This window comes from Hemitrygon akajei, chromosome 9 (assembly GCF_048418815.1).
Source record: "Hemitrygon akajei chromosome 9, sHemAka1.3, whole genome shotgun sequence".
Lineage (NCBI taxonomy): Eukaryota > Metazoa > Chordata > Chondrichthyes > Myliobatiformes > Dasyatidae > Hemitrygon > Hemitrygon akajei.
In genome coordinates, this window is record NC_133132.1 from 27751312 (window position 1) to 27769167 (window position 17856).

The 17856-nt window shown below is 40.1% G+C and overlaps 1 protein-coding gene across 1 annotated transcript in view; it reads right to left on the reverse strand.

Moving 5' to 3' along the window:
* ppil2 (peptidylprolyl isomerase (cyclophilin)-like 2) overlaps positions 1 to 17856 on the reverse strand; it is a 291555-nt gene that overhangs the window by 80841 nt on the left and 192858 nt on the right. The window contains exons 15-16 of the mRNA XM_073055693.1: positions 8514 to 8631; positions 6764 to 6820 (exon numbers count right to left, since the gene is read on the reverse strand). Of these exons, the coding sequence (XP_072911794.1) occupies positions 6764 to 6820; positions 8514 to 8631 (175 nt within the window). The remainder of the gene's footprint in view (positions 1 to 6763; positions 6821 to 8513; positions 8632 to 17856) is intronic.

Sequence of the window (17856 nt, forward strand, 5' to 3'; positions counted from 1 at the left end):
ATTAAAGCTCCTTCACAACCTCTGACTTCCTAATTTACACCATCATTCATCATAATTACTATTCAGAGACCCAAGAAAACAGCCCCCATTTGTTGGCCATGGTGGATTTAGAATATGGAAGAAATTGTCAAACTCAAATGGGTCAAGGACAGTGGAAGCGGACAGATCAATTCCCTTTGTTCCTGCCACGTGCTTGGAGATGGAGGCTGACATTTTGGGGAGCTTTTTGACCTCCTCCATTTTGTGAGTTGCTTTGCTTTCTGTGTTTTAAAGTAGACACAATGCTGCTTCAGGTAATCTGTGGAACTAGAGATAATTTCCAAAGAAGTTACTTGTGAGGTGTTCTTTGAGGTTGGAGGCTGCCTAGACGGAATGAGGTGTTGCTCCTCCAACCTGAGAGTAGCCTCAGAAACCATGTCAGAATGGGAATGAGGATCGGAATCTCACAAATGTAGAGATACCACGCGCATGGTGTGACAGGTGAGGATAAGAGGAACTCTATCCCTGTTAATGTGATGGGAAGATGAGGTGAGTGCAGACATCTGGGAAAATGGAAGCGATGTGGGTGAGGACAGCATCGATGGTGGAGGAAGAAAAACCCCATTCTTTAAAAGAGGAGGACATCTCTGATACCCTGGAAAGGAAAGCCTCATCGGGGAACAGATGTGGCGGTGACAAAGGAACTGGTAAAAGGGAATAATATTTTTATAGGAGACAAGGTGGGAAGAGGTATAGTCAATATAGCCGTGGGGATTGGTAGGTTTATAAAATACACTGATAGACATTTGTCTCATGGTATAATTCTATACCATGAGCTTCTAAGCCAAGTCTCTTTATTTACTGTACTGACATCATCCTTTACTCTGAGCAATATCCCACCTCATTTTCCTTTTTGCTTGTCCTTCTTAATGTTGAATACTTTGAAATATTTTAGTCAAAGAGCATGGAATCTGGTGCTTCAGCCCACTGTGTCTATTAAGTAACTATAAATGCTCTTTCCTTCTGCTGGCACGTGGTGTACAGCTTGAGCTTTTAAGTGCTCATCTAATTAAAGAGAGTGAACCCTCACAAGGGAGAAGGTCCTGATGGGGTATCTGGTAAGGCTCTGAAAACCTGAGCCAACCAACTAGCTGGAGTATTCAAGGATATTTTCAACTCTCACTGATACGAGCAGAAGATCCCACATACTTCAAAAAGGCAACAATTATACTTTACAGTACCAACCAACAATCACCAATTGTGGTTCAATTCCCACCACTACCTCTACCAAGAGCCTGCCGAAACTAGTTCCATTTTCCAGCACTTGTCCATAGCCTTCTACCCTGGTGATTAAAGGGCTCATTGAATAAACTTACATTGTGTGAGAGTCCCTGCCTCCACCACCCTCTCATGTAGTGCATTCCAGACTCTACCACTCTCTGGGAGGAAAGACTCTTACTCAGATCCTCTCCAAATCATCTAGTCCTTATTCTAAACCTGTGCAATCTGCTTTTATGAGAAGTTTCTAACCAACAATCGTATCTATTTCCTTCAATCAGCTCCTCCCTCAGTCTCCTCTGCTTCAAAGAAAACAAACCCAACCCATCCAGGGTCTCCTCATGACTTAAATGCTTTAATGTAGGCACCATCCTGCTGAATCTCTTTTCTCATGTTAACTTGAGCACAGCACTTCAATGTTTTATACATTTGTCCCATAACTTGCAGTCCATGCCATGCCACGATCAATGTCCAATATGCCCCCTCAACCATTTCTATATGTTGTTACCTTCTGGGATCCTTGGACTCGTATACCAATACTCCACTGTTGCAGAAAACTTACACAGCCCCACCATTTATTGTGTATATCAATCCTTAGTTCTCCCAAAATGCATGGTCACAATCATCACGACTAAAGGCTATCTGGCACTTCTTACTGACTGATCAATATCCGTCCCGTAGCCTGACAACGCTCCTCCAGACTCTTGTTTTCATTTTTTTTTGGGAGATGGGCTAAATTGCTGCTGCACATCACAAGTCTTGTGTCAGATTGGCTGATGTCAGAGGTTCCTCCAGGTCCCAGTGCCTAAGAAGAATAATGTGGGCTGCCTTAATGACTATCGCCCGTGATGAAATGCTTTGAGAGGTTGGTCATGACTAGACTGAACTCCTGCCTCAGCAAGGAACTGGACCCATTGCATTTTGCTTAATCCACAATAGGCCAACAGCAGACACAATCTCAATGGCTCTCCATGCGATTTTCAACCATCTAGACAACACAAACACCTACCTCAGGATGCTGTTCATTTACTATAGCTCAGCATTTAATACCATCATTCCCACAATCCTGATTGAGAAGTTGCAGAACCTGGTCCTCTGTCTCTCCCTCTGCAATTGGACCCTCAACTTCCTAACTGGAAGACCACAATCAATGCAGATTGGAGATAATACATCCTCCTTACTGACAATCAACACTGGTGCACCTCAGGGGTGTGTGCTTAGCCCACTGCTCTACTCTCTATATACACATGATTGTGTGGCTAGGCATAACTCAAATACCATCTATAAATTTGCTGACAATACATCCACTGTTGGTAGAATCATGGGTGGTGACAAGAGGGCGCACAGGAATGAGACGTGCCAACTAGTGGAATGGTGCCGCAGCAACAACCTCACACTCAATATCAGTAAGACGAAAGAGCTGATTATGGACTTCAGCAAGGGTAAGACGAAGGAAAACATACCAATCCTCATAGAGGGATCAGAAGTGGAGAGAGTGAGCAGCTTCAAGTTCCTGGGAGTCAAGATATCTGAGGATCTAATCTGGTCCCAACATATCAATGTAGTTATGAAGAAGGCAAGACAGTGGCTATACTTTATTAGGAGTCTGAAGAGATTTGGCATGTCAATACACTCAAAAACTTCTATAGTTGTACTGTGGAGAGCACTCTGACAGGCTGCAGCACTGTCTGGTGTGGAGGGGTAGGGACTACTGCACAGGACCGAAAGAAGCTAGTCAGCTGCATCTTGGATACTAGCTTACAAAGTACCCAGGACATTTTTAGGGAGCGGTGTCTCAGCACATGCCGGTGATAATAAACCTGATTCTGATGTGTTGGGTAAAAAAAAAACCACTTGAGTCCTAGAGTCAGACCAACTGTTTATGAATAAATTACAAATTGGCGCCACTTGATATCACTGTTGGGTGCCAGTCTGTGTACCATATCCAGTGTAAGAGCTTCTTTTGCTGGTGACCTGAGAGAGAACACAAAGGCCGCAAGGCTGGGAGTTGATCTTCAGTCAGGCAGGTCAGAAAGAGGGATGGGGAGGCAAGAGGGATCTCTTGGGCAGTGCCTGGAGGAAAGTCTACTGGAATACTGCCAACCTATTAGAGCTCCGGGCCAAAACGTCATCCTTCCCTCTAACAATGGTCTTAAGCTTGATAAGAACTTATTTTACCATAAAGAAATAGTGTAAAATATATTAAAAACATAGTATATTTATTCTCGGCCCAAAACATTGACAGCGCTTCTCCCTATAGATGCTGCCTGGCCTGCTGTGTTCCACCAGCATTTTGTGTGTGTTGTTGTTTGAATTTCCAGCATATGCAGATTTCCTTGTGTATATTTATTAGTTTCAGCTTATGTCACACATTAAAAAGAACAGTCCTCAGGCTTAGGTCCAGTTTGTTTTGGCCATTGGATCTATTTGATTTGAGCAGTCCCCTGCCTTATAGAGAAAGATGATAACAAATGGTTGTGTGTTTAAAAAGCATTTCAGAATGCATATTGTATACATTTCTCTGACATTAAATTGGACCTTTGAACCTTTGAAAATATGGAATCAGTGGATCACAGCAAATGTGCAGTAGGCACAATGACCCGCGCACATCCGTGGTATAAAGCAGCCAATTGTCTGCCTCTATAATGTGATGGACCAATTTAATAAAATTAAAATTACTCTGATTCTGAATAGTCCTACAGATAGATAGTGCAGAAACTGGTCCTTCAGTTCAAGGAGTTCACACTTACCACAAGGGCACATTTACACTAATCCTATTTTATTCTCTTCACATTCCCATCAACTACCCCTGAATTTGATCACTTAAGTACAAAACAGGGGCAGCTTACCGTGGTTGATTAACTTAACAGGTCTCATTAAAATTACTTGTGTTTATGTAGTAGAGTAAATTACAGAGAACATTAGCAGTGAGAAACAAATAGCAAATTCCAACTACTCAAAACCAAAACATTGGTAAGGTTCAACACCAGGGACAGAGCAATGCTCACTCTACCCTCAGGCATTCGCGTGCACACCAAACAGTAAAGCAATAGAATGACAGCAGGTTAAGGGAGAGATGCCAAACAGGCTAAGGATTTGGTTACATACTGGGGATCAGAAAAGAAGAACAAGGAATTAAAATCATGGTACAGTGAAAGAACACAAAGGAGAGTACACAGGTCAAAAATAATGGCAAGGTGTGGTCTAAATTTGTGCTAAAAGACTGGAGGGTCTTTAAAAGTTCGGCATTTGCTTTATTTGAAAGCTGAATGTAGACCATTTTAAAGCAGATTTGGGGATAAGGGAACTTTGAAATCTATAATTAGCTACTAACATCTTTACAACACTTGTTGATGAACCAGAAATAGAGTCCGGATTCACTTGGGCCAATCATTTCCAGGGATAAATGATGGAACAATTTTCCTCATCTGGACACATAGAGTCCACTGACACAAATACAATTTGAAATATAGTATACAACCATTGGACCTGCTTACAGGTGCCCAGTTTGGGTTCTGTCAATGCCACCCAGCTCCTGACCTCATCACCTCGTTGGTCGAAACATGGACCAAAGAGCTAAATACCAGAGGTGAAGTAAGAATGATAGCCCTCAACATCAAAGCAGCATTTGATCAAGTATGGCATCAAGGTGCCCTAGCTAAAATGGAGTCAATCCGAATTAGTGGGAAAACTCTCTGCTGGTTGGGATCATAGTTCACACAAAGGAAGATGTTTATGGTTGTTTGAGATCAATCATCTCATCATCAGGACATCACTGCAGGAGTTCCTCAGGGTAGTGCCCTAGGACCAACCATCTTCAGCTGTTTCATCAATGACCTACCTTCCGTCATAAGATCAGAAGTGGGGATGTTTGCCGATGACTGCATCATGTTCTGCACCATTCATGACTCCTCAGATAGTGAAGCAGTTCATACCCAAATGCAGCAGGACCTGGTCAATATCCAGGCTTGGGCTGACAAGTGGCAAGTAACATTCAAGCTCCTCAAGTGCCAGGCAATGACCATCTCCAACAAGAGAGGCTCTAACCATTGTCCCTTGACATTCAGTGGCATCACCATCACTGAATCCCCTACTGTCAACATCCTGGGGGTTACCATTGACAGGAAACTAAACTGGTCTAGCCATATAAACATCACGGCTACCAGAGCAGGTCAAAGGCTAGGAATCCTGTGGAGTGTAACTTACCTCTTGACTCCCCAAAGCCTGTCCACCACCTACAAGGCTCAAGTCAGGAGTGTAATGAAATACTCGCCACTCGCCTGGATGAGTGCAGCTCCATCAACACTCAAGAACCATGACACCATCCAGTACAAGGCAGCCTACTTGATTGGTACCCTTTCCACAAGCAACCAATCCCTGTACCATTGACAAACAGTTGCCGCAGTGTGCACTATCTACAAGATGCACTGCAACAACACACCAAAGGCAGCACCTCCAGACCCACGACCACTATCATCTAGAAGGACAAGAACAGCAGATACCTGAGAACACCACCACTTGGAAATCCCCCTCCAAGTCACTCACCATCCTGATTTGCAAACATATTGCCGTTCCTTCATTGGCATCGGGTCAAAATCATGGAATTCCATCCATAACAGCACTGTGGGTGGACCTACACCTCAGGGACTGCAGTGGTTCAATAAGGCAACTCATCACCACCTTCTCAAGGGCAACTAGAGATGGGCAATAAATGCTGGCTTTGCTGGCAATGACAACACCCGTAAATGAATAAATAAAAAAATAGCGACTGAAAAAACAGATGAGTTTGAAACTACATCCATTTTTGCTAAATTTTTAAAAATATATTATAAAATAATATATTTGCAATTCAGCATATATAGAACAAATCGGAGTGCTCATGTTAGGTATCTCATTGGATGGAAGATTCAAGGATTTAGAACTGAAACCCATGTGGTTTAACAATTACTTGGGTTTCCTACAAAATGTTAAATGGAACAGTAAGATTTTATTCACTTTTAGTATGAGCACCTCTATTTCTCAGCAAAAACATTATTTATCTAGTCCAACATAAATGTTAAGACCAAATTTCCAGTTTCATAGTCACAATGCCTGCATAATTTTTGAGGGGCTTTGGCAATAGCTGGTTAAGGAATGATATTAAACTTATTTGGGCATGGTTACAAATAAATAAACCAATCTCTGATACAAATTAATGGAGTGTCGTATGAGAGTGAAGAGCAGCACTGACATATTTCCTTTCCTGCCTTGGCCCTCTAATTCATGGTGAACATTAATGTAAAAATTAAACGAAAGGATGGAGAAATCAGGCATCACTAAGGCATTTCTTGTACTCAAACAGAAAACTAAGAATATCTTTATTTGTAAAAAGTCACACCGATGAAGTTTGTCCTTTCTCCTCACTAATTCTGACCAATCTACTGTGAACTTCCAATAGTGGCAGTTTTCCTTTTAAACCCTTTCACATATCCTTTGCCATATGGAGATAATATCTAATATAACTTACCTTCCAAAGATTGTGTGTTTCTTGTCCAGGTAGACACATGAGCGGAAAGTAATGAAGCTGAGAAAACAGAAAGACAATTATAAGAATCTGCTTTTGGGAATGACTACTGATAGGAGTTAACCTATTAAGTTGCAGAGCTACTTTAGTTGGGCCTTAAATAGTTAACAGTTCCTATATATGAGAACCAAGAAGCTAAAATTAAAGCAAAAGCACAACTTAACATAAATAATAATTTTATTTTCAAATCTAAAGTTCTGTAGAAAGAACACAAACCATAGGTAGGAAGATAAACATGTATTTTAACAGACAGCAAACCAACATTTTATTAAGGCCAGTACTGGTGGTTATTTAACAAGACTTTCACTTAGTTTATCATAAAGAAATGGTGAAAATGCATTAATATGTATATACATAACATATGGATATTTAACATCAGGATTTGGTTCTTCAAAATTTAATAGCATGACAATGATTTCCAATTATCTACTTCAAGGAAGATATGGAGACACAGCAATTAAGTCACTTCTAAATAGATTGAAAAATGGGAAATGCAATGAAAAAATACATTTCTTTGCATCGAGAGAATTCTGTGGTTATATATTAAGTTAATTTTTTAAAAGTATTATGAGCAAAGCATATAATCAAATGGGAACTTTAATTTGGATTTCTAGATCATGGCTTCCTATTTAAAAATAGAAGTAAGATCTACATAATCACTACAACATATTTGCACCATACAAATATTGTGCATCAAAATATAGTTGCTTGTTTTTTTTTAGTTCTCTCTGTTCCCAATTCCTCTCAGCCAGCATTACAGTTTCTTTGTTCAGAAGACAGTATCATCTCCAATCTTTCTCCTAAGTTGACCAACTGCCCATGTGCAATGTTTTAGATAACCTCTTCTCTCAGGAAATACCATTTGCTCCTTTTCTGCTCTCAGTGGCCACTTTATTAGGTACACCTGTGCACCTACGTTAATGCAAATATATAAGCAGCCAATCATGTAGCGGCAGCTCAATGCATTAAAGCATGCAGACATGGTCAAAAGGTACAGTTGTTCACACCAAACATCAGAATGGGGAAGAAATGTGATTCAAGTGACTTTCACCATGGAATGTGTGTTGGTGCCAGACGGGGTGGTTTAAGTATCTCAGAAACTGTTGATCTCTTGGGATTTTCATGCACAACTTTACAAAGAATGGTGCAAAAAAAAACATTCAGTGAATGGCAGTTGGGTGGGCAAAAATGTCTTGTTAGAAAGAAGTCAGAGAAGACCACATCCATACATTCAATAGATACTTTATTACAGGAGTTACCTAATACAGTGGTCACTGAGTGCAAATTCAGGAGACTGAAATGAAATCATATCACATTGAAAAAACAAGCAATATTCAATGCATCAGTTAACAAAATTCAAATTATGGGAAGTATTTTTTCGGCCTGCATCCTGGAGTCTGTGTGATTTGAATTGAATTTCAAAGCATGCAGTGAATTGAAATTCTGCATAATGGAAGTGAAGTTGGAGTGACTCTTCCACAAACATTATAAAGCCTTAGTTTCAACAAAGACCAGAATACTTAAGTATGTTTTCCCTTTAGAGTGAAAGTTCTAAATCCTTTAAATAAAAATTCAGGAAGAAAATTTTACAAATGTATTGCTCTCAACAAATATAATAAAATATTTGTAGAGTAACTCAAATATTTGTAACTATCTTACTTTCCTACATGTTTCAGGGAATAATGTCACTTACAATTGCGATTTATTTGTGTTGGGCCCAGAGTTAGCCATACTGAGGATGCCTCGACCTGCATGGGAGAGATTGGGCTTGAACTCATCTTTGAAAGGTTTCCCCCAGTACGACTCACCACCTGGAAGTATAAAGAGCAAGAACCGTCAATGTGAAGTCCTTCTCTATAACTGCTATCTATACACAGGCACTGCTGGGTATCAGCACAGAATGGATCGATTAGAAGCAAGACTGAGGCATTTGGATAATTTTGTACAATTGCTCATAAATCAATGTGAAATATTTTCACTTTCTGAACACAAAAACTGCCTGAAGCAACATACATCCTTCTGTGACCAACAATTTTAATGGATATGGCATTGCAGTGCAAAAATAATTTAGAGTCCCTGAATTTTTAAATGTGTTTGTTTTTGTTTCCTGCTGTATAATTGAAAAACATTCCAATTTGGTGTTTAATTATGGGATCAGTTCACCAAATTAAAATGATGGCAATTGGGAGTACAGTAATGATACAGAATACTCAGGCAAGTTTCACCTGATGCCACAAGGCATTATGAAAAATTTGCTGCTGTGTGTTTCAACAGCAGTGAATTTTGTGGCTGTCTGCAAAGTTACAGACTTCGAGAGACTTTAGAATTATTTCTGAAACTTATTTAGTTCCATTTTACTAACTCTTACATACCTCAAACTATGAAATAAATCAAACATCTTTGACAGCCCACTACTTCACTGGTGCAACTTTGTCAGCTGTCAATGTTTTCAGCAGCATTTCAGGTGTGGACATTCCTTTGTGTCCATGGAAGCCCCTTCACATGTAGGTCTTACTGTTGGAGTCAGGGTTGCTTCAGGCAAGTAAGATGGATCCTCTGCTTCAACACAAGGCAATTATGGGTCTGCCGAGACTACAGGCTGGCCTTGCATAATTTGTCTGTTATATTTCATCAGTAAGTGAGGCTATAATAGGCCACAAATTGCTGCAATTGCGAGCTATGTGAGCATACAAGATAAATGAGTCCTTTGTGCATGCACACCATTAGCAAAACAATAATTACATTCCAAATTGTTAGAATATTGACACTTTAATGATTGGCCTCTTTGCTGTAACAAATTTATGATTCAAAGAAAAAAATTATGATTCTACAGTCATAAGAAGTACAGTACAGAAACAGGCCCTATGGCCCATCTACAGTAATCCATACCAAAATCATTTAAACTGCCTACTCCATTGATCTCCACTGGGACCAATGCCCTCCATACCCTGACTATTCAAGTACCTATCCAAACTTCTCTTGAACGTTGAAATTGAGCTCGCATGTACCACTTGTGCTGGCAGCTCATTCCACACTCTCACGATCCTCTGAGTGAAGAAGTTTCCCCCTCGTGTTCCCCTTAAACTTCTCACCCTTAACCCATGATCATGAGTTGTAGTCCCACCCAACCTCAGTGGAAAATGCCTGGTTGCATTTACCCTATCTATACCCCTCATAATTTTGTATACCCCTATCAACTCTATCTCAATCTTCTATGTTCTGAAGAATACAGTCCTGACCTCTTCAAATTTTCCTTATAATTCAGGTCTTCCAGACCCAGCAAACATCCTTATAAATTTTCTCTGAACTCTTTCAACCTTGTTTACATCTTTCCTCCAGGTAGGTGTTGGCCAGAAAGAACTACATTATATAAATCAGTGAATTCAAATGAATCAAGGACAATGGAAGCAGACAGACTAATTGTCTTTGTTCTTGGTGTGTACTTGGGGATGGAGGCTGCCATTTTGAGAAGACACTCTATTCTCCATTTTGTGAGCCTGACATGCTCGGCTTGATCAACTTTTAAAAAAAGACAATGATACTTCAGGTAATTTGCTGGACTGGAGATCATTTCCAAATAAGAAGTTATTTGTGAGAGGTTCTTTGGTTGGATATAACATGCAGGTTTGTGGATGTTGGGGTTGATGCCTGCCTGGTGTGATTCCAGCTTGTTGCTGATTGAGAACAGAGGCATAAATTATTGATTGCCACTTGATGGGAAGAGAGCAAGAAATGGATGCTGGCTTGGAGCAGAGCCAATAACAAGATGTTAAAGGACAGACACATGACCTGTGGCCAATGACACTGGAATGTGATATTTGAATTGATAAGGAATGGATATAAAAGTGGATGCCGGAGTGCTGTAGCAATAACTTCGAAGAATAACCATCGCAGATACAAGCGTGAGTGACCTTGTGTGAAACAAGTGGTGAGTGAATCGGGACTATGAGGAACACCTGGCCAGCAGAAACTCCTTTGCCTGGGTAATACCTTTGCTATTCTTTGACTATTCAGGAGAGTTAGGGATACTTAGCGGGTGTACACACAAGGTATTTAGTGTATGAGTTCACGTACTTGTTCTTTTAAACAATAAAGGTACTTGTCGGTAAATACAGATATCTCTGTGCCTCACTGATCATTGTTACAAGAGGTAATTCTTACAACACAGGTGACCAAAACTGCACACAATACTTCAAATTAGGTCTCACCAATGTCTTATACAACTTCAACATAACATCCCATCTCCAGTACACAATTCATTAGCTTATGAAGGCCAATGTGCCAAAAGCTTTCTTTATGACCCTTTTAACCTGTGACGCCACTTTCAATGAATTTCAGACCTGTATTCCCAGATCCCTTTGTTCTACCATACTCCTCAGTGCCCTACCGTTCACTGTGTAAGACCTACCCTGGTAGGTCCTTCTGAAGGGCAAAACCTTGCACTTCTCTGCATTAAATTCCATCTGCCATTTTTTCAGCTGATGCAGATCCCTTTGCAAGCCAGGAAAGCTTTCCTCACTGTCCACTACACCCCCAATCTTGGTGTCATCGACAAATTTGCTGATCCAGTTAACCACATTAACATCCAGATCATTGATATACAAGGGGTGATTGATAAGTTTGTGGCCTAGGGTAGGAGAAGTCGATTTTAGAAAACCTAGCACATTTATTTTTCCTACATTTACACACTTAGTCCAGCGGTCGTGGAGCATATGGATCCCTTCTTTGTAGAAGTCGGTGTCTTGGACCTCCAGAAGTGGTCCACAGCATGGGGTGATTAATAAGTTCGTGGCCTTAAGTAAAAGGAGATGAGTTATTAACTTCAAACTCTCTGCATTTTCACTCAGTTGAACTGCATGTGCATGTAATGAGAGCTGTATAACTCATCTCCTTCTACCGTAGGCCACGAACTTATCAATCACCCCTGCTGTGGACCACCTGGAGGTCCAAGGCACTCTTGTTACATGCACGTGCAGTTCCACTCTTTGAATGATAATGCAGAAAGTTTGAAGTTAATAACTCATCTCTTTCTACCTTAGCCCACGGACTTATCAATCACCCCTGCTGTGGACCACTTCTACAAAGAAGGGATCCGTATGCTCCACGACTGCTGGACTATGTATGTACATGTAGGAGGGGACGATGTTGAAAATTAACATAGTCTAGGTTTTCTAAAATTGACTCTTCTGCCTTAGGCCACAAACTTATCAATCACCTCTCTTAACTGACAAACAACAATGGACCCAGTACTGATCCCAGCAGCACACCACTAGTTACAGACCTCCAGTCAGAGAGGCAAACCTCTACTTCCACTCTCCGGCTTCTCCCACAAAGACAATGTGTAATCCAATATACTACCTCATCCTGAATGCCGAGCCAATGAACGTTCTTGACCAGCGTCCCATGCGAGACCTTGTCAAATGCCTTACTAAAGTCTATTTAAGCTTGTGTTAACACCTGGTACCTTGTGATAGTCACACACAGCATGTTCTCCTCAATGAATGTAAAAAACTGAAATCAAGAGAAACTAAAAAATAGAAGGAAATGGGGTGAATGGGAGTAAAATTAAATAGCAGAAAGAAGAACAAGTTATATCCACCTGTCAGGATGAAAACTTTGGAACCACGTTTGGTATTGTTTGATGTCCATACCCTTTGATACCCCGACTAATCAAGAACCCATCTGTCTCTGCCTTAAATACACTCAGTGACTTGGCCTCCACACCTGCTCGTGGCAACAAACTCCACAGATTTACCACCCTCTGACTAAAGTGATTTCTCCACATCTTAGTTCTAAATGGATGTCCTTCAATCCTGAAGTCATGCCCTCTTATCCTAGGATCCCCTACCACGGGAAATAACTTTGTCATATCTAATCTGTTCAGGCTTTTTAACATTTGGAATATTTCTATGAGAACCCCCCTCATTCTCCTGAACTCCAGAGAATACAGCCCAAGAGCTGCCAGACGTTCCTTATATGGGAACCCTTTCACTCCTGGAATCACTCTTGTGAATCTTCTCTGAACCCTCTCCAATCAGTACATCCTTTCTAAAATAAGGAGCCCAAAACTGCACACAATACTCTGTGTGGTCTCACGAGTGCCTTCTAGAGCCTCAACATCACGTCCCTGCTCATATATTCTATACCTCTAGAAATGAATGCCAATATTGCATTCACCATCTTCACAACCGACTCAGCCTGGAGGTTAACCTTTAGGGTATCTTGCACAAGGACTCCCAAGTCCCTTTGCACCTCTGCATTTTGAATTCTCTCCCCATCTAAATAATAGTCTGCCTATTTATTTCTTCCACCAAAGTGCTTGGCCATACACTTTCCAACATTGTATTTAATTTGCCACTTCTTTGCCCATTCCCCTAAACTAACTAAGTCTCTCTGCAGGCTCTCTGTTTCCTCAACACTACTCGCTCCTCCATGTATCTTTGTAACATCAGCAAATTTAGCCATAAATCCATTAATACTGTAGTCCAAATCATTGACATGCATTGTAGAAAGCAGCGGTCCCAACACTGACCCCTGTGGAACTCCACTGGTAACTGGCAGCCAGCCAGAATAGGATCCCTTTACTCCCACTCTCAGTTTTCTGCCGACCAGCCAATGCTCTACCCATGTTAGTAACTTCCCTGTAATTCCATAGGCTCTTATCTTGCTAAGCAGCCTCATGTGCGGCATCTTGTCAAAGGCCTTCTGAAAAATCCAAGTACACCATGTCTACTGCATCTCCTTTGCTTGTAATATCCTCAAAGAATCCCTGTAATCCCTGCTTGTAATTTCCTCAAAGAATTGCAGTAGGTTTGTCAGTCAGGATTTTTCTTTCAAGAAATCATACTGGCTTTGGCCTATCTTGTCAAGTGTCTCCAAGTACTCCATAATCTCATCTCTAACAATTGATTCCAACAGTTTCCCAACCACTGATGTCAGGCTAACATGTTTCCTTTCCTTTCTACTTCCTCCCACCCTTCTTAACTAGTGGAGTAACATTTGCAATTTTCCAGTCATCCAGTACAATGCCAGAATCTAACAATTCCTGAAAGATCGTCGTTAATGTCTCCGCAATCTCTCCAGCTACTTCCTTCAGAACCCGAGGGTGCATTCCATCAGGTGCCTTGTACCACATTGAACTGCTGCTGCTATGTTAACAAATTTCACGTCACATGCCCGTGATAATAAACCTGATTCTGAAAATATTAGATAAAAGGTAAGAAGGCAGCCCATTTATAGTGCCTTTGTTCACATTAATGAGTATTACAACCAGAGAATTTGATCGATACTACTGAGAATTTTTATTTGTGAATGATATGGTCCTTTCCCCCACAGTAGAGCCCCAAAAATTGTAAAGCACAAAAAACTAACAATTCAAAAACTGCAACATCTGCAGTTCAAAAGTTTTCATCCCCTTTGCTCAGCACTTATTTGAACAATCTCTTGCAGCTATAACAGCCAGTAGACTTTTTGGAAAGTCTTTGCAGGCAAGGATGTGCTTTTTTTCTCCCCCCATCAATACACGTGGTGTCAAAATCATTGTTGCGATGCATCTAGTGTGGTAGTGTAGTGGGTAGTGCTTGTCCCCCTCACTTTCAGCTTCCACCGCTGGCTAGCAGTCTCATGAGAAGGAGAGCTGAATGCGCAAGTCTCTCCCTGCCCGTACATAGCCTCTACAACACCAAGCCTCATGTAGTGCCTCCTCGCTGGTGACACATGGAAACTGAACTCCTTTCGGACTCAGATGACAGGGTAGAGGTCTGGCCCCTACACACGTAGCATGCAGACCCACCGGTGTGTGGACATGCCCTAGTGCTTGTGGGTAAATAGCTCCACTGCCTTATGGGCTGTCTTGGGAGAGACAAAGGCTACGGGAGTAAACCAGACAGCAAATCCAGAATGGAGCCCCTAAGGCAGCTGGACATCATTGAACATCCTTCTGGCAGTTCCTGTAACCAAGCTGGTGCCAAATATATTGCTTCATAAGCTTTCCTTTGGACTACACTAATGAGGCCGAGAGGGGGATCTTGATGATTGGGCATCTCAGGATCTTCAGATCTTCTGCCCAGGCTTGTGATGATGATCACCCATTGTCCTTCGAGACCAGCCAACATGTGGGATAAATCTAACACAGTCCATCAGCTGGGTAACACCATTCCTACTATAAAGTATGCTGGATGTAGCATATGCTATTTGGATGCTTTTTAGTAGCAGGCACTGGGAACCCTGGATAAAAATCTGCTAGCCTCTGCCAGAAAGCTTAAACTGGGGAGTAAGTTCATCTTTCAACAGGACAACAACCCAAAACACACTGTCAGAGCAAACATAGAGTGGCTTCAATTGAAGAAAATTGATGTCCTCGAGGGGCCCAGTCAGAATCCTGACCTTAAACTGATCGAACATCTCTGGTAAGATCTCAAGATTGCTGTCCACCACTGCTCCCCAACTAAACTGGTACAGTTTGAGCTACTTTGCAAGAAACAATGGGTAAATCTTACTTCTTCACATTGTCCAAAAAGACTACTGGCTGTAATAGGGGCAAGAGGTGCTCAACTAACTACTGAGCAAAGGGGGGCAAATAGCTTTGAACTGCTGAAATTCCAGTTTACAATTTTTAGTTTCTCATGCTTTACAATGCTCCCTTGTTTTCGGTTTCTACATGTGAAAAAGGAGCATGTTATTCACAAATAAAAATTCTCAGTTAAATTGATAAAAATCCCTGGCTGTGATACTCATTCATGTGAACAAAGGTTCGGGGGCTGAATACTTTTTCAAGGCACTATATCATGTTCTTAGTCACTTGGTACAATGATAGAGTTTACTACTCTTAGCAATCAATCTTTGTTAACTTGTCTTGAATAAATTTGGAATAAGAATAATTCATATTGGTGGAAAGCTGTGAGTGCAATAGGCCCAAACAGAATGACTACTTTTTTAGTCTACTACACGTGCCTTATAAAGTCCCATACCATGTCTCAAAATTCAGGCCCTTATTTTATAGGCAATGGTGAAATAACAGTATGTGGTGTTGATTTAAATATAAAGAGCAGTCCACAAAGATCTTAATGAACTTTACTCCATTTAATTTCTCATTTCCTTGATGTTAATTTCATTTTAGCAACCAAAAAATCCATTGTACAGCAACAGCGATGTCATGAAGGCAGCTGAGCACCCAGTTACAGTGAACAAAGTTCATAGATTGTTCAAGAAATTTAAGTTTCAATTTTGAGCTAAACTTTAAAGTTTTCACAAAAATTAAACAAAAGACTGAAACGTATACAAAATTAAGGTAGAAATAAAACTAAAAGAGAACATTATTTAAAATACTAAATAGTTAAATTATTTGAAAAATATAGTTTTGAAATAAATATTCAAAAGTTGTAAGAATCCACATCTAAAATTATTTTAGAGCAAACAGTGTGTTTTTTTGCTAATTATGGCTTTGATACTGTCAATATGTCAGATGAGCCCAGTAAATTAGAGATCTTTTTCCTGTGGGATTTTATTATGTTTATATAAAATGTTGAAATTCTCAAGATGTTTTATCTGCCAATTATCTCCAATGAGCCATGCAGGGGAGCAGAATATCACTGACAATGATATTTAGGTTTCTGGACTTTACTCAGCATATGAAGACTTTAGGGGTAACTGTCAGTTTCAGCAATACAGTAACAGAATCTACATACAGTGTTTGATTCTTTAGCCTGCCCATCTGAATACCTTTTCTACCTGAAAACTCTTTTGGAGGTATAGAACTCTTGGGTCCCACACCACCAGGTTCAGGAACAGTTATTACCTTTCAACCACTCTCAACAATGAAATTATTCCACAAACTTCAATTCACATTCAAGGATTTTACAACTCGTGTTCTCAATATTATTTATTATTATTATTTTGTTTTATTTGCACAATTAGTCTTTTGCGCATTGGTTGTTTTGCCGTCTGTATTTGTGTGTAGTTTTTCATTGATTCTATTGTTCCTTTGTATTCACTGTGAATGTCTGAATGAAAATTAATCTCAAAGTAATATATGGTGACATATACCGTATGTATTTTGAATATAAATTTACTTTGGAATTTACTTTGAATAATGGAAACATGTCAAGCAAGAATGGTTTAATAAGATATATAAACATAATGATTAATACAAACCCTGGAACAATTCTAGGTTTCAATCTCTTTGTAAATACTTGACTTTACTTTTCAAGACATGTCTGATATTTATGGGTGTAGTTTTACTGAGTATTTTTCCACTTACTGAAACAATTAGAGTGCAGGTATGAGTGAAAAGTAACATATGTACATCTATTTACCTTTATAAATACTTCATTTTACTGATACAAATTTGAGTATACACATTTTATAACAATACATCTGATGTCCCATGTTAGAAATGATGCCTTCTTAGAAACACTCTTCCAAAAGGCAAGGCAAAGAATGTGATTGCTCCTAGGGTGTAACCACCTTCCATGATAAAGAACTTGTATGATCCTTTTCAGGGACAAAGTAGAAACAACTCTTGGGGGTTAAAACCTGACTAATTTAAGTTCCTGAGAAAAGCAAGTCTTTGAGTTTATGACATTACAGAGTTATTTAAGAATTGCAGAATAGTATAGATGAACACATACATTTTGTACTGTGCTTTTAAATACAATAAAATTTCCCATCAGTTTATTTTAAATAGCACTTTGAAAAAGGGTTTAATCCCCTAAATACAAGTTGTTTTACAGTATGTTACTTTGACTGGATAAATGGAGCAATACCTTCCCATTATTGTGCTGTGTGACGGTTTGTTGAAACTCGGGCTGAGAAAAGCAGTGTAGCTATATTTTGGGAAATGGACAGTGGACAGACAAACAGGACGCAAAATCCAGGAGGCTACAAAGGATAGAGACTGTGGCTTGGAATACTTCACAGAATGCTTAACTATTTTTAAGTAAATCAGTCTGGGTAGCATATAAATTTTCTCAAAATCATGGATGATAAACTACCAGGCAAATCTAATCAAATCCTATTGCACTCTACACCTCTTACTG